General features: G+C 39.8%; 2 protein-coding genes across 3 annotated transcripts in view; one reads left to right on the top strand and one right to left on the bottom strand.

Annotated features, from left to right (window-relative positions):
* The window catches only part of ETFA (electron transfer flavoprotein subunit alpha), a 34,077-nt gene extending 10,551 nt beyond the window's left edge, over nucleotides 1-23,526 (top strand). Inside the window, exons 5-12 of one of the 2 annotated variants that reach the window (XM_075160421.1) lie at nucleotides 926-1,025; nucleotides 2,241-2,351; nucleotides 4,085-4,186; nucleotides 4,988-5,056; nucleotides 6,093-6,175; nucleotides 18,757-18,822; nucleotides 22,428-22,508; nucleotides 23,412-23,526. In XM_075160421.1, the coding sequence (XP_075016522.1) occupies nucleotides 926-1,025; nucleotides 2,241-2,351; nucleotides 4,085-4,186; nucleotides 4,988-5,056; nucleotides 6,093-6,175; nucleotides 18,757-18,822; nucleotides 22,428-22,508; nucleotides 23,412-23,450 (651 nt within the window). In that variant the 3' untranslated portion in view covers nucleotides 23,451-23,526. Of the gene's footprint in view, nucleotides 1-925; nucleotides 1,026-2,240; nucleotides 2,352-4,084; nucleotides 4,187-4,987; nucleotides 5,057-6,092; nucleotides 6,176-18,756; nucleotides 18,823-19,481; nucleotides 19,552-22,427; nucleotides 22,514-23,411 lie in introns of those variants that run through there. The other variant, XM_075160422.1, reaches the window with a different exon arrangement.
* Nucleotides 23,527-23,562: 36 nt separating this feature from the next.
* The window catches only part of TMEM266 (transmembrane protein 266), a 62,847-nt gene continuing 60,149 nt past the window's right edge, over nucleotides 23,563-26,260 (bottom strand). The window contains exon 11 of the mRNA XM_075160423.1: nucleotides 23,563-24,770. Within this exon, the coding sequence (XP_075016524.1) occupies nucleotides 24,178-24,770 (593 nt within the window). The 3' untranslated portion in view covers nucleotides 23,563-24,177. The remainder of the gene's footprint in view (nucleotides 24,771-26,260) is intronic.

Here is a 26,260-nt window from a genome sequence, read left to right as displayed (position 1 = left end):
CTAACAATCTGGTCAGTGTTGTGGTGCAGCTAAATTAGAGAAAAAGGATACTTCAGAAATCTTGCCGATGTGGGATGAATAACGACATCAGCCTTCCATCTGACTACTTTCACTTCCAATCAATATCAATCCATATACTTGTAATTTTGCTGAGAGAAATCTTTACATACCTTAAGTCTTAGGGGTTTTTTAATTTTATTTTTTCTTTTTATTTTTGATCTGCAGTGTCTTAGTAAAGGTTAATAGCTTTTGCTTTAAAGCTTACATTTTCATTTTTGAGTGCTTGAAGTGAGTAAAAATTTCAGAACTGGGCCCTTTGTGTTGTACCAGATTAGGAGGGGGACAAAAAGCAAGCAAAGCTCTTGCTATCATTAGTTTCTTTATGATTTATGTTGCTCTTTTTATCCTCCTTCCCATTCCTAAAGGTGCTAAGTAATTTTCTAGAGTCAATTTCAGAGCAGCAGAATATATATTTTAACATTAATTTTTAAAATAATTTTTTTTTTTTGCTTTTTGGGGAGAGTGCAGGGGTTTTTTTCCTATTGTCTCTGGTAACTAGCTTCCAAAAATGCTTTTTTTTTTTTTTTCTTGAAGTGCTAAGAGCTCAGCAATCCATAATTGTCAATTTTGCATCTATATTCAGTTTTAAACTATTGAAGCAAATAAGTCTCCTAATTTAAGATATTGAATTAAGGGTTTACTTACAGTAAGTCTCATAAAATGTCTAATGTTATTACAGTAATGGGATTTTATTTGGCTGCTAAAGCTACATGAGTAGCCCTACAAAAATGTTACAGTTGTATGTGCCTTTTTACTTACAGACAGCATTATATGAAGTTAAAATTGGGACAGCAGGCATTCTTCTACTGAGCATGTGCATTTTACTTAGCATTTACTTTGCTAACTTTTCATCTTTAACTTTTAGAATCTTATTCCCAGAGTGGCTGGCAAACTTGATGTTGCCCCTGTTTCTGACATTATTGAAATTCAGTCACCAGACACTTTTGTGAGAACTATCTATGCAGGTGGGTCATCACAAAAGGTATGTGGTATTTGTGCAAAAAAGGACCTAATACTGATAACTTTTCTACATAATCATGTTGTTAGAACCTTGGAATATGATAGGAATTTTCACTTTACCATCTGAATTGCTGTGGTTCATAAAAATGAAACCTGGGGATGGACATGATGCTCCATGTGTGAGAAAGCAAGTAATCCCAACAACTTTCGTACTGTCAGTTAGAAACCAGGTCTATCACTTTAATTAATAGAATTTGGTAATCTCATTTATACATACTGCATTTCTTTGTTAATGTACTTCTGATCAGATTTTGTAAAAGGTAAGACATTAAGTTAATTGTCCAGCTTTATTTAATATGACTAGCATTAGTTCTGATTTAAGATACCACAGGGTTATTTTTCCTAATTATGAAGACATTGAACTAATTATTTATAATATTTAATTGACCTATTTTGCAATTCTTTTTTCAGTCTCGTTTCTCTAATGCTTGTCTGACACTGTTTTAATATAGATATGAGCTCATTAGCTTGTGTTTCTTAATTTTACTGTACACGATTGTACCACATGTACCAGTGTGGTATTACATTTCGAGTTACGTTACCAGAATGTGGGTTTGTGTTGCACTTTTAAGTTGCTTCCCAGTAATTCACGGTTTCAAGATGACTTTGTTTATGAATAGCTGGTGTTGCAGCATTTTTCTCCTTTAGTGTTCCCTGCAGTCTCCAGTGTGAAGTAAATACCTTATCTTATATATTGAGAGAAACATAATCCCACAGATACTTGGGGTAGGCCTCATTGTCTTCTGTTCTGGTGAATTCATGCAACAGGATAAAAGATCTACTTTGAATTATAGACACTCTTTATGTTTAAAAATTGCACTTTCAAAGTTTTTTTTTTTTCCCCCTTCTGAAATTTAAAAGCTCATTCATAAGAGATTATTTGAATGCTCTGTATCCTTTAAAAATAGAGGATTTGTTATTATACTTCAGAAACATGGAGCTGAAAAGTAAATTAAAATATTTGTAATCTACATTTATTAAGTGCCTAGGCTTCAAGTTTTGGTCATCTAAAACTGCAATTTTGGGAAGTAACTTTCTGAATGTTGCCTATTCTAGTAGAACTGCTAATTTGTTTCTGATACTAATTTTATTTGTTTTTTAAAAAGCATAGTATGTCTCATATCATCTTCTTTAAAAATATAATGTGACCCTTTCTTTAGGAAATATTCTTTGCACTGTGCAATGTGATGAAGCGATTAAAGTATTTACTGTACGGGGAACTTCTTTTGAGGCTGCACCAACAAGTGGTGGTAGTGCCAGTTTAGAAAAGTGTGAGTATTTGTTCTGGTATTTTGTCATTTTATGTAATAGAGTTAGTTTTGCTCACTGCACGGTGATGCTTTGCAGAAGTATTTGTCAAAGCAAACTGATTGTCATAATCTTAGCTTTATGCTTTTAATATGGGTATTTGCACTTTTTAGTGATGTCTGGTAAAGGACGATATGGATTGCTCACTTGTGTCGTGGTTTAACCTGTCAGGCAGCCAAACACCACACAGCCGCTCGCTCACTCCCCGCTCCCCGCACCCCCTGCCCAGTGGGATGGGGAGAGAATCAGAAGGGTAAGAGTGAGAAAAACTCGTGGGTTGAGATAAAGACAGTTTAATAGAAAATAGTAATAATAATAATGATAGAATATACAAAATGAGTGATGCACAATGCAGTTTCTCACCACCCGTGCTGACTGATGACCAAGTAGTGATCGCTACTTCCTGGAACACGCCTACCATTCATATACTGAGCATGATGTCACATGGTATGGAATACCCCATTGGCCAGCTGGGCCAGCTCTCCCGGCTATGCTCCCTCCCAGCCTCTTCTAGAGCGTGGAAGCTGAATGTCCTTGACTAGTAGGGTACTTAGCAACAACTGAAAACATCAGTGTGTTATCAACATTCTTCTCATACTAAATCCAAAACACAGCACTAGGAAGAAATTTAACTCTATCCCAGCCGAAACCAGGACAACTTGCTGCTTTTTCTTTGACCAGAAATAGAGATTATCTGTGCTGAAATCTGTGTCTGTTTCACTCGCTGCTTAAACCTCTGCCATCTTGAAACTTTTCTTTATTTAAAGTTACAACTGTTTGAATAGCCAGATTGGTTTTCAAAGCAAGATTGAGCAAAAATATAAGTGGCTGGCTATCCACAGTTTTGGTTTAATCAGTTGTATTTCGATTGAGTTAGGTCATTAGAGTGTCTAGCTAAACTGGTAGCAGTTTAAATTGATTTGAGAACACCCAGTTGTTGGTTTAGATCAGTTTTAACTAAATCAGTTTATTATTTTAGTGAAGCCAGTGTAGCTTTGATAATAGAGAAATCCAATCACAGAATCACAAAATAGTTGAGGTTGGAAGGGACCTCTTGAGATCAACCCCTGGAGCAGGTTGCCCAGGACTGTGTCCAGTCAGGCTTTGAGTATCTCCACAGATGGAGACTTCACAAGCACTCTGGGCAATCTGTTCCAGTGTTTGATCACCTCTACAGTAGTTTTTCCCTGTGGGCCTTTTTATGACTGTGCTGTAAATCCAGCAAAGGCAGTCACTAGTAACGTTCTGCGTGTGTGTCCCAGTCCTCACATTTTTCCGGGTGGCTTAGTACCTGCCCCTGAACTATCCTGTATTTCCTAACGTCTGTGGATGTTAGGAAACAAATGCTACTTGATACTTAAGATTAGCATATTGCACTGTCATTGCACTACTTAATTGGCTTGTTTGCCTGTCTTAATAAGAACCACACTTATTATATTGGATTGATATCAATGTATTACTTATAGAACAGACCGTCATTTTAGTGCAGCTTATACTATAGGGTATTTAAACACAACTAATGAAAGAGGCTTGTAACTCAGAGCCACAGAGCAATTACTGATAGTAGTTAAGAGCTTGTGGTAGAATTGGTTATAGAATGAACTTTTGCATTAAGTTTAAGGTCAAATTTGAAAGGTTGAAAATACATGCTTTATCCTTTTCCTTGCGGATGTTTTTCTTCATCTGATGAATGCAGTAACCCCTCCACCGCCTGTTGGTCTATCTGAATGGATTGAGCAGAAGTTGACAAAAAGCGACCGACCAGAGCTTACTAGCGCTAAAGTGGTTGTATCGGGTGGTAAGTAGATAATATTAAAACTGTGTTACGTTGCATTTAAGTAATAGTACATCTTGGTTAAATAATATCTGTAGCAGAACAATATAATGTGATACATTTAAAAAAAAATTATTATGTAATTCTGAAATATGGCATAGGGGCCAGTGGGAATGCACTCAACATGTATGTTTCGTGAAGAGGCAAAACATGAGTTTGACGTATGCTAGTAGGCTTTTTAAGAACATTGTCATATTTGGTGAGTCCCTTCAAAATTATAGCAATATGAAGTGTTTATAGATCCAAATCTGTCATGTTTAAAATTATTGCTAATCATTACAGGCAGTCCAAACATTATTACGTAATGGTTTTAATGATTTTTAAAATCATTATGTTTGTATTCTGCTCTTCAGGTATAAAGTGATGGACTGTGATTTTTACTGTATGCCTATGGCTAAAAAATTATTCCTTAGTTATCCCACTACAGAGTTTTGTACCTAAAGCCAGCAGAGGGAGCACAAATTAGTAAAAAAGTCCTGTTTCACTGTTTTCAGAGAATGACCTTGATGGTGCTGTGTGCAGGAAGTAAACTAGGCAGAGTGGTGTTGGTTTATACATACGAAATAATATTAATCACAAAGACAAAAGCTAAATCTCCAAATATTAAATACTATTTAGTAATATATCCAAAAATACCTTATGCAAGTGTATATTTGTGCCTTTGCAAATGCAAATACTTATACAGGAAGTTTATGTAGGCAATAGAAAAATCTTAAAGCATATTATATTCTTCTTTCTTTATTTTTTTTGTTCTTAACTTTTAAGGGAGAGGCTTGAAGAGCGGTGAAAATTTTAAGTTGTTATATGATCTTGCGGATCAATTGCATGCTGCAGGTAAACTTGTTTTCCTCTTTTTTTTCACCCTGGTTATTATATTTAAAAAGGTCACATTAAAAACAACGTTCATCTTTAGTCTTTTATTTTCATGTGTCTCTCAAATAAATTCTTAAAATCCTGTTAATTTAGTCATAGATAAAGTTTTGTCTTGTCCTTGTGGTCAACTGTGTATTTAAATGCCCATGTATGAAGCAAAATACTAAACTGTAATATTCCCTGTTCTTCTTGGAACACAAGCTCGCAAACAAAAAGTGAAGTTGTATAAATTAAAAAATGGTCTTAGCTCACTTTGAAGAGCTGATATTTTCTTCATACGTCCTTAGATACTACTTCTTTACAGAATCCGTTTCACAGTTCTTGTAGTTTGAGCGGCTCTGTCTTTTTGCTATGGTTTTGTATTAACAGGAGAAAACTGACCACGTACAGTGTTTCAGCAAAATATTTTAAGTAAAGGTTGGGGGAGGTGGAGGAACTGTTTGCATTAACATTTTAACTACATTAGTTTTAGATTTCACATGGAATAATAAATTTATAGTTTTACATGAATGGCTTTGTTTTTAAATTGGTGGCTTCACTAAGTGTCCATGTGGCATTTTCAAGTTTACTTTGATATTTTTCTTTACTGTGCCTGACTTTTGAGGTCCACAGCAATATAACATGGCACATGTGTTCTATTCAAACTTGGAGGAACATTATGGGAAGGCATTTATGGGAAAATCCTCTTTAGACAAAGCAACAAGAGAAAATAATGGAAATATGCCAGACTGAAATCCTTGGTTTTAAATATATGGCCCTTTGGTGCTGGGAGTAAGGATTTCCTGTTGCTTATGAAGTGCATTAGCACTTAGTATTTGGAAGTTTCAGCCAGTGGTATAGAGGGGGATTACTATAAGAGCTTTTAAGAGGGAAGTTTCTAAATACGTCCCCTTAGAGTGTGGGACTCTTCAGTAAAATACATGTGCTTTTATGGTGATAGAAATTTGGCTCGCTAATATTTTAAAAGAAAACACTGGAAATATTTTCTTTCAACTAGTTGGAGCTTCCCGTGCAGCTGTTGATGCTGGCTTTGTTCCTAATGACATGCAAGTTGGACAGACGGGCAAAATAGTAGCACCAGTAAGTATGGAAATATCTTTCATAAAAGAGCTGTGATGTTTTCTAGCATGCGTTTTCCTTCAAAGCAAATGCTTATGCTTAGAAATGAGCTAAGTCTTAATACCGAGCCTAACAGGAAAATCTTAGTGTGCCCATTGTGATATTGTCACTTGACCATGCATTTGCAGAATTGCAGCAGCAAGCTGTGATGTAAATCTCTACTTTGAGTCAATCGGAAGTGTTCTGCAGGCAGTTTTGTTAGAGGTTTTGCATGTTGGATTTTTTCATAGTTGCCTGTGCTGAACCATTTTTAGTTTTCTAACAGCCATCATTGGTATGCTAAAAGATGTCATTGCCAACATAAACTTGAAATTATATCTCTGGGAAGTATGTTTTTTGGTTTTTTTACAGGTGATGATTTTTTTTAAAGTTTTGGTAACGGTAACTGGATTATTGCATTACATTCCAAACTAAATTTTTTTAAGAGATGAAAGTGCAAGAGATAAATAATCTACAGATTGGCTGCTGTAGAGTGAAATGCCAAGAAGGGCATACTCTAATGAGCGGCTTAACATTGGGAAATCACCTGCTGCACATCTTTTCTGCTATGTGTCCTGATAACACAGGGGACTGATTTCTATCCCTGTGTCTTTTTGGATCTAAAGGAGGCCTTTCTGTCATGTAGAAGTCTAAGACTACTTTCATTGTTCCTTATGACTTGGCGAAATGTGGGGAAAGTTATAGACAGGTATGGCACACTTGAGCATTTGTAAATAAGAAGGTACAAATGTAGCTCATCTCAGTGTGGGGTAGAATGTGTGCTACCGCGTACTGAGATGTGATGATCATGGACATGGGTAGGGAATTGTGACTAAGAACATGGGCAGGTATGGCAATCTGTCAGATGTACACTTTGAGCTACATAATTGAGTAAACATTTAGCCTTTCAGAAAGCAGTTCTCTTTGATGAGTGTGTATGGCAACAGAAGGCACCAAAGAGCAACTTTTTACTTATTAATGGTTTAATGAGACCAGAAAGGGAGAGTGAGCTGGAACTTAATAGAGAAACTTGTCATATTTCAACTGCTGCGTTTACCAGATCGCAGTAATTTAAATAATACTGAAAAGCTGTACGTGTCCAAAGCCTTGATAGGATCTGAAATGTTTTGCCTTTGTACCATTAAGAGCTGCAAATTCAAGAACTTCAAACCATGACCATTATTTTTCCAGTAATACATCCAGCAGGACAGAGCAGTACTTGAAGATATTGAGGACAGGAACTTGTAATTCCTGGAGTCTGTTGTCAGTTCTGCCTGCTGGGTTTTCTTGAACAAGATACTTCTAAGTTCTTCTTGATATGTGGATAGGGATGTTTGCTGCTTTTTTTTTTTTAAGTCCTTCTCAGAGGCTTTCTGATGATAGCCCTGAGGGCTAAGTGGAGCTATTTCTAGGCACACTAATGTTTAACCTGTAAATCTATTTGATAACCAACTGCTACAAAAAACAGCTTCTGAGAAATAACCTACTGGTAAGACTTTAGGTCCATCTGGTTGCATATTGTGTCCTTCCAAAATCTTGGTAGCAGTGATATTTACCTCTGCTATGCAAGGAAATTGTGAGGCTTTACAGATCATAAATGCAACCCTAACTCTTCTTTCTGATGATGTCTTTCTTTTGTGCATAGTATATAATTGTTATTTTTTTGGACATAGTGCAGGACAACTGTAGCCCCCAGTGTAATACTTCCTCTTTGCTAAGGGAACATTTGTATTTAAATATAATGCACTTTCTTTTGATCACACAGTAGGCATAAGGTCCAACATATTGCAGCTATAGGTCTCAGCAAGCTAATCAACACTAATTCAATAAGTGCAACTGCAACGTATATGAAAATTGCAGGTTCCAAAGGAGGCAGAGTTGGTTGTTATAAGGAGGCAATCTTTAGCTGGTTGTTGCGTACCCAAGCCTTTGAAAACCAGGGAGTAAGCTGAGTGTCATTTAACTGCGTATTTTGAAAGGGCGTGAGATGAGACTGACCATCCTTAGTTCTTCACTACCCAAATATCCATTAATGAAGTGGAAAATGCTAATTTGAAGACAGCTCAGCTCTGGTTTGTGTGTCTCGAGGCTCAACAATGAACATTCTTTCCAGAGTCAAGGGCATATAAACAATTATGTTGAAACAAAAAAGGCTAGTTTGTGATGAAGATATAGTGCTCTAACTTGCCACAGATGGCTCATAGCAACATGTGAAAGTCATAAGAACATACAGCCACATCATAGGATCACTTCAATGTCATCATTGTCATATTCTAGAGGATTGTTAAAATAGCCATTAGTCAGTGAGGACTGACTAATGAATGTTTAACTGTTGTGTCAATAAACGATCCTAACTGGCACAATTGCATGGTGCTATATCTTTTTGTCAGCAGGTTGATGCATTTCTCTCTCGTCTCCCTTCTTAACAAATACTTATTAAGTAGTGAGTTAGGCAGAGCACTGAAAATTATATGCCCCTTCTTTCAAATTGTTCAAATATTTCTTCTGGATCTTAAAATACATGTAAGGACAGCATACAGTGGCGTAGAAGTATAGAAAAAATTTTATGTTAATTGTAACGAAAGTGCAAGTTGGATTGATACTAAGCCCTCAGAGTTGCTGACTAGAGGAATTAATTTTTCAATGTGCTGGATAGGTATCTTAAACATGAGGCAATTTAAAGCTGCAAATTCTTAACTTCACATTCCTAGTTCTACTTCACCATCTTTTTGGTACTTTAGCTAGAAAATTATTCTGTGCAGTGGAAGGTACCATACAGTTCACTTAAAGAAGGAGTGGAACTGAACTTTCTTGATCAGATCAAGATTATACTGGCTATTTTAACAATCCTCTAGAAGATGACTGCTTTCTCTTCCTATGAGGTATGCTTGATATCACTAGTTCAGGGAGAGCTCATGACATTTTATCTGGAAAATTGCAAAGCAGCATTGTACATTAGTTAGTTATATTAGCTGAGACCTGAGTTTTTTGTGTTAGTTTTGAACTCCGGTTGACATGGTGCTTGCCCTCCTGGGCGTGTGGGCTTTAAACAGGGGAAGACTCTTGGATACAAGGAACTGTTGGAGTTTGAGACATACCTGCTCTCCTGTGCAGCTGTTAGTTTCTGATGGGAAAGTATCTTAGCGTATGCTCTTGCTCTTCTATTAATAGTCTCTCGCCCGGTCTCAGTGGAGGACTGGAATGCATTGTTTTTAAAGGACTCTGGAATTGGGTCATTTTTGAGACTACAGAAGGAGAAGAGTTAGTTACAAGCTCAGGAAGAGGGGAAGTGCTTCTACCGCTTGCTTTTTGTGTATGGCTGCTGGGGAGTGTTTCTGTGCTGATCATTGGGTAAGAGCGTAATAATCTAAAAGATCTGCTTATTTCTTCCCTTGTGCCTTTGATTGTGGATTTGGTGAAGGAAGGGGAATTTTGGTCATTGGTCCTTCAGTAATCCTGTTATTTGGCTTCAGTTCTTAAGAGTGCAGCCCAGACAGTGCATCACAGGACATGAGGACCTCACAGCCACAGCAGCTTTCCTGAAATGCTGATGTATTAATACATGAACAAACTGCCAGTCAAGAAACAACTGTAGTTCGTTTTGCTTAAGTAATGAAAGAATGCAATTAATTAAGGAGTACAAATTTCACCTTCTTTCTGTTTGAGAATTAGTTCTATACAGTACATCCACACTTCCAAAATAGCCTTGGATCTCTAAACTTCGAGCTTTTGTTCATGTTGGAATTTATGCATTTTGTTGGTTTTTTGACTGGATCTTTGGTAATTTTTCTTTTGTATAATTCTATTCCAGTTGTTAAAATGTTTGCTGTATTATTTTTGTTTCTTTAGTAGCTTTTTTAACCTGTTGATTTCAGGTGATTGCAGCTCCTGTTTGAACATTCTGTCTTATGAAAGAGAAGGCCGATTTGTATTATTTGATGAGATGCAAGGAAGGAAATTTTTAGGCATAAGTGGATATATTAAAATATAAAACATTATCTTCCTAATTAAAAAAGTAATTTAGTATATTCAATATCTTTAATCAATGACAACCATTTCAGGAACGTATTTTTTAAAATTAGAAGCCAGTTGTTTTCCACTATTTCTTCTATGCAGGTGTTCTGCAGAAAAATGAAATTCAGTTCTCAGATTAAGCACTGTATGTAGTTTCTGTTTAAGAAAAAAGCCCTTGTAAGAATGTTTAAATTAGTTGGTTTTGGTTAAAAATATCCTTCCCATGAGTGCCTACTGTTAAGTATGAGTTAAGTATATCCAGTTAGAAAATACTAAATTCCCTGCGCAAATCAAGCTTCCCACCACCACCCCAGAGTAACTGCTATTTTTAGATAAGAAATTTCAAATAGTCAGGCGTGTTAGTTTTCTATCTTGTTCACAAAAAAAAAAGAAACAAAAACAAAAGGAGGGAGGAGAAGAAGGAAGGTAAATAATGTTTTTCAGTTATTTAAAACTTTTATAAGTGGAACATGAATGCTTCATTTATTAGTTCAGTATTAGCTTTCCTTACCCTCGGTATAATTAGCAACATTTCTAACATACAAAGTAGTATGTAATCTTTCTCATGAACTTGTGTAATTCACCTAATATTTAAACAAAAAAATTCTGACTGTTGTGAGAAAAGGAAATCAACTGCTATAAACCTTAAGTAGCTTCTGTTAGTTTCTGAACTGTGATGTTTGCAGTACAGATTTGTGAGGAAGGGGCATATAGGGGATGACTGAATGCCTACGAATAGGTGCCTAATGCCATTTTAGCCATTTGGGGTATAAAAAGTACATTCACAGGGCTGGTAGTTACTGTGTGGGACCTGGAGACTTCCTTCTGGAGCAGCATCTATGATTCAGGTGGGAATCTGTCTACAATGCCACTAGGCATCTATGTTTGGACACCCAAATTGTTCCCATGGTCTCACAAGTTTTCTCTTGTGTCCTGTGCTGATTATATTCTCCCTTTAGCTTTTGATGGAAGATGGGGTTGTACTGGGATTCTCTCGCTCTCAACTTCTTCCCCCCCAGAAAACAAACAAAACCTTAGTGGCACTGAGAGTTCCTTTTTTTTGAGAAGGTATGTGTCGTTTTAGGCTGTATCCTCTGACCTTGTGAAGGATCTGCTGCTGCCTGAAAGGCATCCTTCTAGTTTAATCGCTTCAGAGTTTAAATGTTCACTTCGCTCTCTTTTAATTTATTTTCCTCTATTGAAGTCTGTGTTCTTTCAGGGTCCAGTTCTATAACTGCTTTAGCTTTCTTTATAGGTTTTCCTAGCTGGCAATAGGGAAGACGTGGCCAGACCAGTATTTCACAATTGTAGGACTCAAGGTGTTCACCCAGCGTTAGCCATCAGTGGACCACGTCTAGAAAGCCTCACCTTCACCATCTCAGACTTTATTGCGAGGTTTTCTTCTTGAGGAGGGTCCATCTAGCAGGGAAGGCACAGTCAGGCAGAACTCCTTGGTTTTTTAGGTGTCCAGTTGCTGCTGTCTTGTTACTTTCAACATTGGGCACAAAATACTAACAGGTGACAGGTAACTGAGGTGGAAAACTCAGAAAGGCAGAAGTTAGGAAATATATGGTGTAGGAATAATTGACACTGGATTAGATGATTGTGCTAGAAATGTGATATGATTGCACAGAAGGCAGATGCATTTGGATATTGCATGTGCTGAGAAACCTCAGGTGGGGAAGGCAGATGGGAATTCAGTGTAGTTCTGATATGATCACCAGGAGTAAACTGGCTGACCTGCTTAGCTTCAGTGCTTAAGCTTTGATTTCTTACCAGAGGGTCTCTTTAGATGTAATGGATTGCAGGAACTTCAAAAGGGAGGCACATTTACAACTGTCAGGAATTGACAGTAATAATGAGGGAAAAAGAGGCATGTTAAAGAGGTGCAGCTTCAGTTGAGATGCTGGGGACTGAGATGTTGGTTCAGTTGAAAAGCACCAAAGCTGTGGAAGAACACGAACAACTTAAGGTGTTATTTTAGGTAGAAAATGCAGGAGTGGGATGAAATTAGAAGCAGGAAAAGGAAAGCTAAATGGTAAGGAAGCATTTCCTGGCAGAGAGAGACTTGAAGGTGCAGAATGGTCTTCTACAGAGCAGTGGAATTCCTGATCCTCCGCTTCTTTTACAAGAGGATGGGACGCTTTCTGAGCTTGTATATGCCTCAGTGTTTTACTATGCAGTCCCTTTCACTGCAGTGGGTGGCTTTTTAGCACTTAGTAGTCATCTTCTTGCTTTGGGAGTAGCAGGAAGGGAAAAAGACAATATAACCTTGTTTACATTATTATTATATTTCATATTTCTTTGTATTTGGTGGCAAAGCAATCAAATACTTCACCTAGTCTGGTTTTGTTTTCTCTAAAATGCATGAGTGACTCATGGTTTCATTGCGTAGTAAGTGGATACTAACTCTTCTTCAGTGTCACTTCCCATCGCTTTCTTAGGGATCATTTGCTTGCTCACATTAGCATATCTGTTAAGTTTTGTTTCCCTTCACTCTCTTGTGCGGAAGTATAGGGAAAGTGAAACAAGGTACATTTTATTCCAGTATTTCTGTTCCTTCTTTTCTCTGGCTCTTACCTGAAATTACTAACAACAGAATGAACTAATTAATTCCCTTAGCTTCAAGAGAAGTGTCACTCCTGTCATCTTAATTGTACTCACTTTAAAAATGTTGTACTCCTGGCTTATCAATGATAAGGTCTTCATTACTTCCTAATTTGTTACACATACAAGAGAATATTGAGATACTAAAGTTTCTCTATTCAAACACATGGTACATTACTTAATTTCTCCTGCCTTCAGCTAGCTTCTTTGTAGGAATGTGTTATTTGTACATTACGTTTGTGGTTTTTATTAAAAGACCAGCAGGTGCACTTTTCATTGTATAAATGGCTGAAGCTGTTAGGTAGCTAGCAGATGGGAACAGCGTTGGGAAAACGGACCATGCTTGGGAAATTGTTTTTGGAATATCTCCTCTGATAATTCGCTATTGTTGAAAAGTAGCTTTATAGTGGCAAACTTTAGAGAGCTGTTTGTATGCAGCTGGGACTGAATTTACAGACTACCTTTCTCTGACTTGCTAAAAAGCTAAGGATTGACAACCCCTTTCATCCTGCATTATCCAGTATAGCTTTTAACTCCAAGAAAACTATGTTCACAAATTGATGCTCTGCTCCTTTGGGGTTGGTGCAGAAACATTAAATTGTACTAAAATATTCATATGTGAGTGCATTTAGCTGAAAGCAATTGATGTGTTTTTCCCTAGAGAGAGAAAAAAAATTGCTGTATGGCCCTGCACTCCAGCAAACACCCTAACCACGCTTAAGAGTAATTACATAGCTTGGCTGATCAAAGGTTCTTAAAGTGAAAAAGAAACTGTAGTTGGAATATAGTTTAGTAATGTGTGCTTCTTGAATGGAACATATTCGACTGCATCAAAGTGGTACATACTGGATAATTGTTTGATGTACAGTGTAATATATATGAACTAGTGTCAAGCCAGAAAATATTTTATTGGATTAATAGCTTGTAATTGGAAGGAATCTCTTGTATGAAGCAATTTTCATTACAAAGATTTCTTTCTAATTTCATTGTCCTTTAACTCTTGCAAAGAAAATAAAATATGTGAGCTGCCTTTAAAAAGAGTACGTGTGCCAAAGGGGTTTATTAAACTAGCCTGTTTAAAAGCATGCCGCTGGTAGGATGATAAATTGATGTACACTGAAGGTTTTCAGCGTAATTCAAAAATTGGCATAAAAATCAATAGTAGCTGATGGCTTGCTTGCAAAGTAACTATCTCATCTTGTGTTGCACCTGTGGATGCACAGTAGTCTCTTACAGCAGCATTCAAAGTCACTGTAAGTTGCAACTAAAAACTGTTCTTGTGGTTCTCTTAAGCAAATGTACCTTAACTGCCTAAGGCAGCCTAAGGCTTTTTTAAATATTCTCATAAGTAAAAAGGAAGTAATATTATATGCCACAAATTATTTTGTAAATAGTTGGAAGAGTCAGTATGCACAGGAAAATAACTGCATTGGTATATTGGTGATTGTTATCATCCACATATAGCACTCCTGTGACATTTATCCAAACAGCACGTAACTGGCTATATGGATTCTGGAGCCCGTTGTGCAGATCGTGCATATGAAGTCTCATGGACTTGCCGTAGATGCTAATATGTAAGTTGGGTATATTTAAAGCAGAAATAGAAGTTAAGGGGATGGCTAAGGGGGATTTTTTCATTTTAATGGTCAGCATACAATGACTCTCTCTACAAGATATACCACGGTCATGTTTGTTGAAAAAACAATACAAGGCTAGATTAATATTTTAAATAGCAAATGAAAAGTTGGATTCTTGATTTGGTATCTTGCCTTTGAATAGGATAAATTTGGGACTTGAAGTTTTATTTCTTTTTAGGGTTGTTGTGATGCAAATCTGTGCTTATAAACTTTGAGGTCTCTGTCAGGGTCCTGGCTCCCACTGGAGTCTTGTGGGATGTTGTGTGGCAGGACAAATTAAAATACTTTTGGCCTTTGTGCCAGTTTGCTGGCAGAATCAGCTTTGGCTGCTGCTGTAGCCCTTGTGAGAAGCTTAATGGGTATGTTATGTGCTGATGCTCCCACCTTCACATGTTCTCATTACTGACATACCAAGCCCTTTCTGTAATAGCACATCTTTAAATTGAGTATTTCTTGATTGTGCCTCCCTGCCCTCTGCTTCGTACGCTCTTAGCTATTCAGTCTGTTCAACTCCCTGTGCTGCGTGTTTTCCCCATTGTGCTCTTTCTTACCATTAGCTCTCTTCTCTGGTGTCCCTTCCCCTGTGCTGATGTGTGCTATCCATAAAAAATAAAGATTTGTGGCATGGCTGTGACACATGTACAGTAATTATTTCTCAGCACAGGACAGACATGGACCTGTTGGAGCGGGTCCAGAGGAGGCCACGAAAATGATCGGGGGTGGAACGCCTCTCCTGTGAGGAAAGGCTGAGAGAGCTGGGGTTGTTCAGCCTGGAGAAGAGAAGGCTTCGGGGAGACCTCATTGCAGCCTGTCAGTGCTTAAAGGGGGCTTATAAGAAAGATGGGGACAGACTTTTTAGCAGGGCCTGTTGTGACAGGACAAGGGGGAATGGTTTTGAACTAAAAGAGGGCAGATTTAGACTAGCTGTAAGGAAGAAATTTTTTACGCTGAGGGTGGTGAAACCCTGGCACAGGTTGCCCAGAGAGGTGGTAGATGCCCCATCCCTGGAAACGTTCAAGGTCAGGTTGGACGGGGCTCTGAGCAACCTGATCTGGTTGAAGATGTCCCTGCCCGTGGCGGGGGGGTTGGACTAGGTGACCTTTAAAGGTCTCTTCCAACCCAAACTATTCTATGATTCCATTCTATGATTCTGTGATTTCCTGTGTGGAATTAAGTTACTGTGAGGCAAGACAATTGTCTAATCTGATGCCATGCCCTTATACCACCAAAACTTTCACTTTCCTTGACTTTAATTGCTTTTGGGACTTCATTTGTATCACACAGTGCAGCGAGCCCCTTGGTACAGAATCTGTGTTGTTTTGTTATGCCATTCTCATGTGGTACAGCACTGGCAGTAGCCCTCCAGTGAAAACCTACCTGTGCACAAGCACCAGGGAGTTGATAAATGCCACTCCATGTCCTGGACTTTGACGTAAGTGCCTGTAATTGTAGGCTGTGGATCAGGCACCTGGCAGCAGTAATTAGAGCAGCTTCCAGGGATCTGAAAAGCAGGAACTTGAAGTTGGTGTAAAGCCATCTTTGTTGGCACCTGAGAGGTGCGATCCAGACTCTGATGCCGTTTTGTGCCTTGGCGCGGGTCTCCTGCATCGATGAGCTCTGTAGAACTGAGACCTCCTTCCAGACCTTACATGCTCTCTGCTGCGATGGCAGGCATGTCGCATAACACAGTTGGAAGCGATGCTACTCTGTGGTACCGATCGGCTTTCCGTTTTCCTCCCTCACTTACTTTGTAGTGCTTGGGGCTGCAGTCCTGGCTTGGTACTTAGAACACTAACACAGTAGAAATGGTAGGACTGAGCAAAAGGCATGATAGAAGTTAATGATTTCAGGGAAAACATCAAAACAAAGGTATTACCCTGAAAATAACTTAGAGATCCGAATTTCTGAGTCTTTTATGACCTGTCTGGATGACAGGTTGAATTCTCTCCTTGGAGAGCACTGAACAGTCGTGAATTATCATCATTCCAACTTTTTGGGTCCTTTGTTTCCCTCCTACTAAATTGTAGTATAGATTTAAACTAAGATTTAAGCAGTCAGATCTATTTTACAGTATGGAACTATTGATAAGAAACATGCTGTCCTATGTGTTCTTTGTATGAAAACATTACTGAGGTGATCTACTGTAAGTGTTACAGCCTACTGAATGGACCAGTTATCTTGGCCAGAGAGCCAAAAACACATAACCTAGAAGGGCATGGCTTAGAGGCATAATAAAGGCTTTTTAGACAAGCCTGGTGATTTACAAATGTCCTTTTAATGAAACAGCCTTGTCTTTCCTAGACACTTTAATAGAATATATACATAGGCATCTGGCTCCTGGTTAGCTGGATTCTTTCCAAAGACTGAACTTCACAATGTTAAACAGACTGATAAGAGTATCTGGTAGTCTAGGTGACTGGCACTTAATGAATTGCTCTAAAAAAATCAAATTACAGTAATGTGTTTTTAAAAAGAGCTCGTATTAAAGACTATATGATGTTAGAATAATTTCTCCTGTAACATCTGTTCTTTTATTCGGTATAATTAAAATATTGCATTCTTACCATGAGTTCTTATATGGACATATTATATTACATGGCAGCTGTGGTTAAAAGGGGTTGACCTCCAATAGTCATCTACTCAGTAAAAAGCTATTGAGGCTAAGAAATTCCTGAGTGTCTTCAACAGCTGTGTGTTTTTGTGGAAATATATAGACTAGATTCTGTGTTTCAATTTCAAAGCAAACCTTTTTAATAGGAAATACTTTGTTCCTGCTCTGTTTTCCCTCCCCTTCAATTTTTACAGGAGATGGCTTTTGTAGAAAAGTGTAGAAAAGCTTCATAAATTTTATTTATCTATTCCTATTTAAAAACCAATGTAATAGGTGAAATCTGTAGCTGTAGAAACATCAGAAAGCAATCATCTTTTTGTCTTTAATTGATATAATGACTATCAGGCCTGTATGGAAGAAGCAGTCTGCATGGTCTCTCTATTTGAACACCTCTTCTGTAGGTCTGTGCCTGTTCCACAGCTGTGCTTTGTTCTGTCATTTAAAAGCCACTTAACTGTAATGGACATCTTCAGTTGCACAGGGATAAGATTTTTTGACCCTTTTACCCTCCCTGGCCCCAAAAATAATTTCTTGAATTGGATTTGTATGTTCTTAAATACGGACTAACCTTGGTATTTTTAAAAGAGAAATGCTGTTACTATTTGAGGGTGTGTCTTTTCTAAGCATGTATAAATACCACCTTTTAATTGGTTTTGACAGACGATCGCCTAACTAGATTTGTGTGTTACAGTTTCCTCTTATTGAATGAGTTGGTGAGAAGAACTTTCTTTGTTTTTCTTCTGTAAAATTAGGTAGCCAAACGGTGCAGGTTTGACTGCTACTTGGACTTGTGGTGGTGGGAAAACTGTCACGGAGCTGAAAATATACTTGGGTTTTGGATAGATTATAGCCTGGATGACTGGGGGAAAAAAATGCTTTTCTGCTGTGAATTAAAATTGTCGGTATAGATCTATTTGCCTATAAATTTTCATCTATTTTGAATGTAAGTCTCTTTGGAGATGCTAGATTGGGAGCCCCAAGGTGTAGAGATCTACTGCATGTTGGTGCCTACCTGGGAAACACTTCTTTACTCATCCTCTGTAGGAGTTGATAGTGAATGGGGGAAGAAAAGCTTTAGGGCTCAATGTGAACATTGAGGGTTGGGGTAAATAATAGAAACTATCACTACGCGTGTATAGTGCGCTAACCCCATTCAGTATCTGAAATGTTTTATCCTGCCATATAGGAAACTTTTTAAAGGTTTAAACACCTGAATTTCAGTTTTGTGCATTCTGTCTTATTTAAAGGATCCTAAAGGCTTCAAACAAAAAAGCCTAGGTTTTCTCTTTAGGCAACTGCATTATCCATTTGTAGGTTATCTTGCTTAATATTTGCGTTGGGAATGTCCAGGGTCATGGGTAACACTGACTGCCCTGTCCTCTAGCTGAGCAATGTCTTACAGTGTCTGATGTTTGATGCAATCTTTTTTTTTTTTTGTTCCCCTTTCTTCTTTCTTTTTTTTTTCTTTTTCTCTTTTCTCATCTGTCTTTGCCAGATGCTCCTTTGGGATTCTCCTTTTACAGTTACATTGCATCCCCAAGTGGGGAAGGGAACCAATCATCAGCTGCCTTGAATATTGGAAACTGCTGTAATGTAAAAACTACTGCATGTAATTGATTCTGAGTAAGGTTTGTGAGAGCTTACTGAAACTATGTCGTGAGTACCAAAAATGTCTCGTTTTTGTTTTCTGCTAGGAACTTTATATTGCCGTGGGAATATCTGGAGCAATCCAACACTTGGCTGGGATGAAAGACAGCAAGGTATATAAAGATGGATGTTCTAGGAAAGATTTTTGAGGAAGGAAATCAGTTGACTTCCTTGCTTTTACATCAGTACTTTAGCCAGTTTTCCAACTTTTTTTTATGTTAAAATTGCCCGTTTGTCTGCTTCTTTAAAATATGCTAGCCCTCTAAGCCTTGCCAAAAAAAGATGTTGTGGCAAAACATCTAACACAGTAGGAAAACCATTGCGCTACAACCCGAAGTGGTAAGTAGGAGCAGCTTATTGACTTTGTTTATTAAAAAAAAACAACACATATGCCTGAATTCTATACAATAGCTCCATTTGCGTTTATTTCAGAATATGACATACTAATTCATGCATAACAATGTGCAATTTGAATTATGAACTTACTATTCCATAAAGTAAAAGATGTGTCTGACATTCCCCCATTTAGCCATTCAAATGGAAACCTATTATAAAACGGCAGTAAAACTTTAAAAGGTTTAACTCATTAGTTGCCAAAGCAAATAATCCCAGATTGGAATTGCCAGTTTGGTCCACAGTGCAGTGTTTGGAAAGAGGAGCAGAATTGCCTGCTGAATCATACTGTCAAATGCCAAACATCAAAAACTGTAGGTTGTCCTGCCTCCCCGCAACTAATTTTAGAAAAAGGCTATATATTTTTTTCTATTTCCAGGGAATGAACTTATGCTTTCTGGCAGAAACCAAACCCAGAACTTTGAATAGCTTACCAAACTGAGGAAAAGGTTTGCAAAACTTTACAGGCAGATCCTCATGTTTAACCAATGACAGACTAGTGAGTTTATGTGACTGGTAATTGTCCTCGCGAGCTAGCCTGTGTGGTAGGATGACCTGTGCTTTCTTGCAATTCAGCTCTTTTTGCATATATTATTTAATTTTTTGGGGGGAAAATCACGTAAGCTGGATTTGGAATACAGCACCCTTTTGGGGGCCTCAGTCTTCTAAAATCAGGGACTCGAGTGGTGTTAGCATTAGTTGACACAGTGGAGAAAAACCAACCAAAATTACAAATTGAGGATGAATGATGGGCAGGGATGAAGGTCACTATTGAGAAGTGGGAATAATAGTATCTGTAGCAGAGTATGCTCACTGGTCTTAGTGGAACAGCCTCGCCGTAGTCTCTTCTACTTGCAGCGCAGCAACAGGGAGACAACAGGGACAGTCAGACAGCGGGAGAGTCCGCGGGAGCAGCACTGATGCAGTACTACCACGGTCGTCCTCGGCTCCCTTGGGACTCTGCTAGTAGCTGATGGGCCACAGTATTAAGAGTGTCTTTGTTTCGAGGCATTTAGTCTCCAACTGTGCTTTTGGGTGAGGGAGAAGATGGACGGATGAGATTAGTATCAGCTCTTGGCTGAGAACTGTGTATTTAGAGCTGCTTAAAACTTGATCTGACCCTGTTTGTATTTATCTCCTGCCTTATCTCAGTTAAGACTACCAGTTCTGGGAACCTATTTAAGTGCCAGAATTTCCTTTGATATAAAAATATTGAGCAGCAATATTGTCGCATACTGTAATAGCAAAACCTCTGCTTTTTTGGCTTTTTCAATGCCGTGTTTGATATTTTGAGATGTTCTTTTATAGGAAATAAGGACAGGTGAAATTTGTCAGTATGAGATGCATACTTAACAGTTTCATTTCTCCCATATATCATAGTTTTTCTAGTATAAACAAATGTGCGTATTGTAAAATTCAGTTTTACTTATTTGTGTTTGAAATGTCTTCTGCTTTCCTTTTAGCCAAAGCATATAGGTGTTGTAGTTACTGAAAAGATCCAGTTTTTACAAACATAAAGAATTATGCAGCCATGGGAACTCTCTGGAGTGTTCCCCGTCTTCCCTCAGCACTGTGAATTATCTGGCATTGTGAACTCGTACACTTCAGGATACGTTTTCCAAAGTAGTCAGATGCTTTCTACCAAGTGAAATGTATAATTTATTTGTCCTTTTACAGCAAGGTAGAAAACGCAGCTTTTGAGGAGACTGGAGAATCGTCGTTGCTTTCTTTCCTTATTTTTAATTCCCTCATGAGGTAGTTACAGTATCTTTTCTTTCTAAGAGGTTTAACTTGCAAGCAAGGTGACGCTTTTGCTTCTTACTGTGGAAAGCCTGATTTAGCGATGAGGTAGAGAACCAGATCTTACTAAAAAGTTACTTCAGCTAATGGAGACAGAGGAAGGACTAGGCTGCCAAACTAAAGCTTAAGAGAGTTTTGAAAGCAACTGGTGTTAATTATTTTTGTGATAAGGACAGAGCTGCCAGCCCCCAAGGTGTCACCAACCGCTGGCCTCAGCCGGTCCTCAGCGTTCCTGTGGCCTCGTGCCCCTGTGAACGGTTCTGCAAAGCGTGGGAGGGCCTCAGAGTAGAGTTAAAGTCTTTATTCAGCTAATATCCTCGGGTATCACAGACGGGATTTTGGTTCCTGCACTGTAGAATTGTCAGTGGAGGCTTGCATTTGCAAATGGGGTAACTGAAGTAAAAACAATAAAACATTGGGAAAAATATTTCAGGGGAAGCATTACAGGAATACTTGCAGGTCTTTTTGCTTATGAGCTGGCAAGAGGGCAGCAGCAGCGCTCTGCTGTAGGTACTTCCTTGCATATATGATGTGGTCCCTCTTTATAGCGAGTCACAGGATACAAATGACCTGTGAAGAAAAAACATTTCTGTGGGCCTAAAAACACAGGATTTGCAAACTTTTATCTTTGAGTTACTGCCACTAGGCGTATGCTACTGAGCCATTAATTTTGTTGGACAAGTACATTCAGTGGAGGGAGTAAAACAGAGACACATGAACTGTGGCTACCTGGGAATGGCAGGTAAGTGGATCAAATAACTTGGGTTAGAGCTGTCCCGAGGAGTCTTGTTGCCTCAAATCAGAGTTCACACTGGCAGCCTTTAGGTGGAAAGGCAGCATCAGAGTGCTGTGGTTTAGACCCCTGCTTGGTGTAAGGCTCCTTTTATGAGCTGCCGTCAATTTTTTCCATCCTTGTGGAGTGCTCCCCATCCTGTTGTAGATTTTGATGTGGACACCCATGCTTATTTTGCTGGAATCTGTCACAGACATCTACAGAATGATTTACCTGCATGGCAGAGTTTTAAACCAAGAAAGACGTTTTCTGGACTATTGTGTTGGGATTTCGGTCATGTGTGTTTTTCTACTGTGTTGACAAATTAAATGATATGTCCCATAGTAAGTACAGAGGCCTTTAGGCGTGGCTTTATTGTATGTGTTTTAAATGCTACCTCTGAGTTGTTTCTGTAGTGGTATGGCTATCTTGCAGATAATCTTTGCAGTTTTTCTTCCTAGACTCTTTTCCAACAGGGAAGGATAGCCCCGATGTATGCAATGAGCAGGGAAGGGAATTTTTTTTGGTGAAGGTGGAGGTGTGTGTTTGTTTTTGTTTGCTTGTTTGTTTTTGAGGTGGAAAGGAAAAATGTTTGTTAAATGCTGTGATCCATATCTTCTGCTTCTAGGGGTTTGGAGAGACTTTAGCCCATATTTCCTAGATAAGGCCTGTCACTGTAATCCGGCCCTAGACGTTAATCTATCTATCTATCTATCTATGTATTTTCACATGGTGCTTTACTGTTGCTTGCAGACCATTGTTGCTATTAACAAGGATCCCGAAGCTCCCATTTTCCAAGTGGCAGACCTCGGACTGGTGGCAGACTTATTTCAGGTGAGGCCAAACTTGGAGATGCATGGAGTAACTGTTTCAGAGAGCTAATGATAGCTTAGATAACATAATCTAATAAGTGTTATAGATGTCTGTGTGAGGGTGTTTGCTTTGGGCTGTTTTGTTTTATGAATTTGCTTTATGATTTCATTATTTTCATGCTCAAAATTCAATCCCTGCAAGCAGAAGCTATCAGGTGTGTTGGGGGGGTGTCATGGCTGGCCTGCCTCTATTCTAGTTTCCTGAATAGGAACCCTTTCGAGAAATAACTGCACGTAGGTGCTCACATGTATTTTTTAAGCTTCATAAAGTATGAAAGCACAGAGCTGGCAGGAGGAGTTCTTATTGTGGCCTGGGCTTGCTGCCTTACCGATGCCCATGAGGACCTTGCAGTTCTCTCTGGGAAGAACTGAGCTGCGAGCCAGCCTGTGTCCAAGTGCCTACGGCTTGCGTGTGCGAGCTGCCTGTGCGCACGTCCACACGTGTGACTGGCAGGAGCTTGCAGCGGCTCTGTGGAGAGGCGTGGGCAGAAACTCTGCCAGCACTTAATGCCATTCCTGAACTAACGCCCGCTAGCTCAGCGGTGAGCACGGGCCTTTTCGTAAGCCAGAGACAAAGTCACATTCTGAAGAAACACCATGTAGACAATTTCCTTAATAAATTTTGTACGAATGCATTATTTCCACCTAATGGAAATGTAGCTCTCTTAAATAATTAAGAGGCTTTATTCAGCAGGAGAGAAGTGGGGAGTGCTGTGAGCTGGGGTGACCCACAGCTCCTGGAGTGGTGTGCAGGGCATGAGGGGTGGGTGGGTGGGGAGTGTAACTGGGGGGTCGGGTGCTGCACATGGAGAGTTTGGGGGGGTCAGAGGGAGAGCACGTGCTACCCTGGCACTGGTGTTTGCAGGCGGTGCCGGAGATGACGGAGCTCCTGAAGAAGAAGTGAGCGACAGTGATGGACCCTGCACTGCAGTTGGGGTGTGGGGTGGGGAAAAAGGGCAAATAAAGGATTGATCTGGAAAGAGGTGGGGTCACTGTGGTGTTGGGTTTTTTTTTTTGAGCAATGGGATGGCACATAGAGTGGTGATGGTGGGGTGGAAGAAAGGAAGATAGGGAAGGAAGGAAGGAAAGGGAAGGCTGGAAAGGGAATGAAAAAGGGATACAAGGCAGGAGGCAGCATGTATTTGTCAGTGTTTATTCCCATCCCCACTCCCTTCCCAGCCATGCTCAGTCCTGCGGTCGGGTCAGGCGGGGGAGCCAGGCTGGGCCCAAGCTGTCCAGCAGCTCTGTCCTGCCCCCGGGCACTGTGGGTCTGTGCTGGCCCCCCTGGCCAGCACCTGGTCTGTGGTGCTGCCGGGCACTGTTGGGCTGGCCCCAGGCTGGTGGCAGGACAGGTCCATAATCTGTCCCCCCAGGCACTGTGGGTCCATGGTGGCCTGAGACTGCTGGAAGGTTCGTTGTGCCCCAACAGGACACCGTAGGTCCCAGCTGGCCCAGAGCTGGTGGCAGGGCAGGTCCGTTATGTGCCACGGGCACTGGTGGGCAGAGGCGATGCTGGCTTGGCCCCAGGCTGGTGGCCATTGCAGGAGATGCCACGGGTTGGGTCCGGCACTGCCCCCTTACCTGCGGCAGGCTCGTGACCCAGCGTGGTGAGTGTGTCCCCACAGCTGTCCCTATGCCTCGGGAACCCTGCCCAGCCTTGGCTCTGAGGGCCCCAGCGCCCCATACTTCTCATCAATCATCGGGGCACCCTGGGGGCAGTCGATGAGTGGCTTGAGCTGGAAGACGTCGAGGCTCTCCTGGTTCCTGCGGTTGTAGACGTTGAGCCGGTGGCCCAGGTCAGGGCTGGCCCCCACCGAGCCTGCTGGGCTGGGCAGCTTCAGGTTGACGGGATCCAGCCCCTTCTGCGCCAGGCAGGCCTCTTCTGACAGGGACGACAGCAGCTCCTGCACCATGGCCTGGGCCACCCGCTGCCGGGTGGGCGCAAGGTCAGCCCCCGGGCCGGCGCCAGCCTCCGCAGCATCCTCGCAGGCCGTGCTGCAGTCCGGGGAGGAGCCCAGCGTCTGGCTGCTCTCGCTGCAGGCCTGCGTGCCCGAGCTGACGGTTGACCGCGAGGCGCTGCCTGACGTGATGCTGGCGGACGTCCCGGTGCTGCCCAGGCGCATCGGCACCTCCACTGTGAAGAGGTCGGAAGAGATGTTGGGGCGATGGACGTCGATGGCAGCAGTGGTGACGACGCAGATGGCTGCCTCGGGGATGCCGCTGTCTGCAGGGAAGAGAGCAGAGAGAGGCAGCTGAAAGCCCGGCGGGGCGGGGGGCCCAGCCAGCTCCCCAGCTGCGTTAGTCGCTGTGTGTATGACACCCCTTGTGTATCTTTTTATATATGTTTCATACATATGTAAAATATCTGTGTATACCACACATCCCCCCCTTTAATTATATAACTTTTTTTATATATACATATGTATAGATATACACATCTTATGGAGAGATGTATATCTCCATATATATAAAATGGGCACATACATATTAAAAAAAAACCATATACCTTCAGATGTGTGAACGTGTGGGGGTGTGTATATATATATATATATATACACACACAGAGCTATAATTACATATTATCTAACTTTACACAAACACCCCCCCTTACATATAAATATATGTATATTGTTCTGTGTGTGTTTGTATGGAAAGAGAGAAAGAATGTATATAAAGTGGTATCCATATATGAAAATATAGCTATGAACATATCCCTGCATACCCCCAAACCCTTTATTTATATAGCTTTTAAAATCAATTAATCTATCTATCTGTATATCTCCCCCTAGGTCTAGATACACACATCTTTTACATATCCATGTATATAATGAGGTTGTATAGGGAGGGCTATAAATAGTATCGCATACATCTATGTGTACACGTGGGGTTTTTTTTGATATAGCTACACACACATATACACAGAGTATAGAGACTATGTAGGTATCGATACACACAGCCACCCACACATATTCTTTGTATATACATTTATTCATATAGATACGAGGAATATGTGTTTATATGCATAAGGAACTGCATATATAATACATTATACCTATATGTGTACACACAGACGTTTGATACATATAGTACATAGTCCCCCATTTTAAATACATGTAATTATCTACTGTTAGAATACAAACACACACCACCCTACTGGTTTTGTGTATGTATGTGTCACACACAAGGGGAATGTATACATAGGGATATACGTATATAATACATCATACTTATCCATGAACACCCTCCCCCTTATTTATACAGCTTCTAAATTACACACACACATATATAGATATACATACCTTTTTATGTAGTCTCCATATCTATATACAGGGATATATACAGCTATAAATAATACCATTGCGCGCTCTCTCTATATGTGTGTGTGTGTGTGTGCACACACATGCACGTATACCTATTATAAAATACATAGGGATACACACACACACTCCCTATTTTATATACACATAATCTTCATATATAAATTTATCCATATAGATATGAGGGAATATATGTGTGTATACGAGCCCCATATATAATATATTATAACTAATATGTACTTTTTTATATACACATGCTATGTACATTATATAGTACATAGTCCCCACCCCTTAAATAAATAAAATTTTCTATCAGTAAACAGAATATACACACATCAACCACCCCCCCACCTTTATATATAACTATATGTATATTTTTCTCTCTGTGTGTGTATGT

Source organism: Calonectris borealis, chromosome 11 (genome assembly GCF_964195595.1).
Source record: "Calonectris borealis chromosome 11, bCalBor7.hap1.2, whole genome shotgun sequence".
Taxonomy (NCBI): Eukaryota; Metazoa; Chordata; class Aves; order Procellariiformes; family Procellariidae; genus Calonectris; species Calonectris borealis.
Note: the sequence above shows the minus strand (reverse complement) of the source record. Positions and strands in the feature narration are given on the sequence as shown.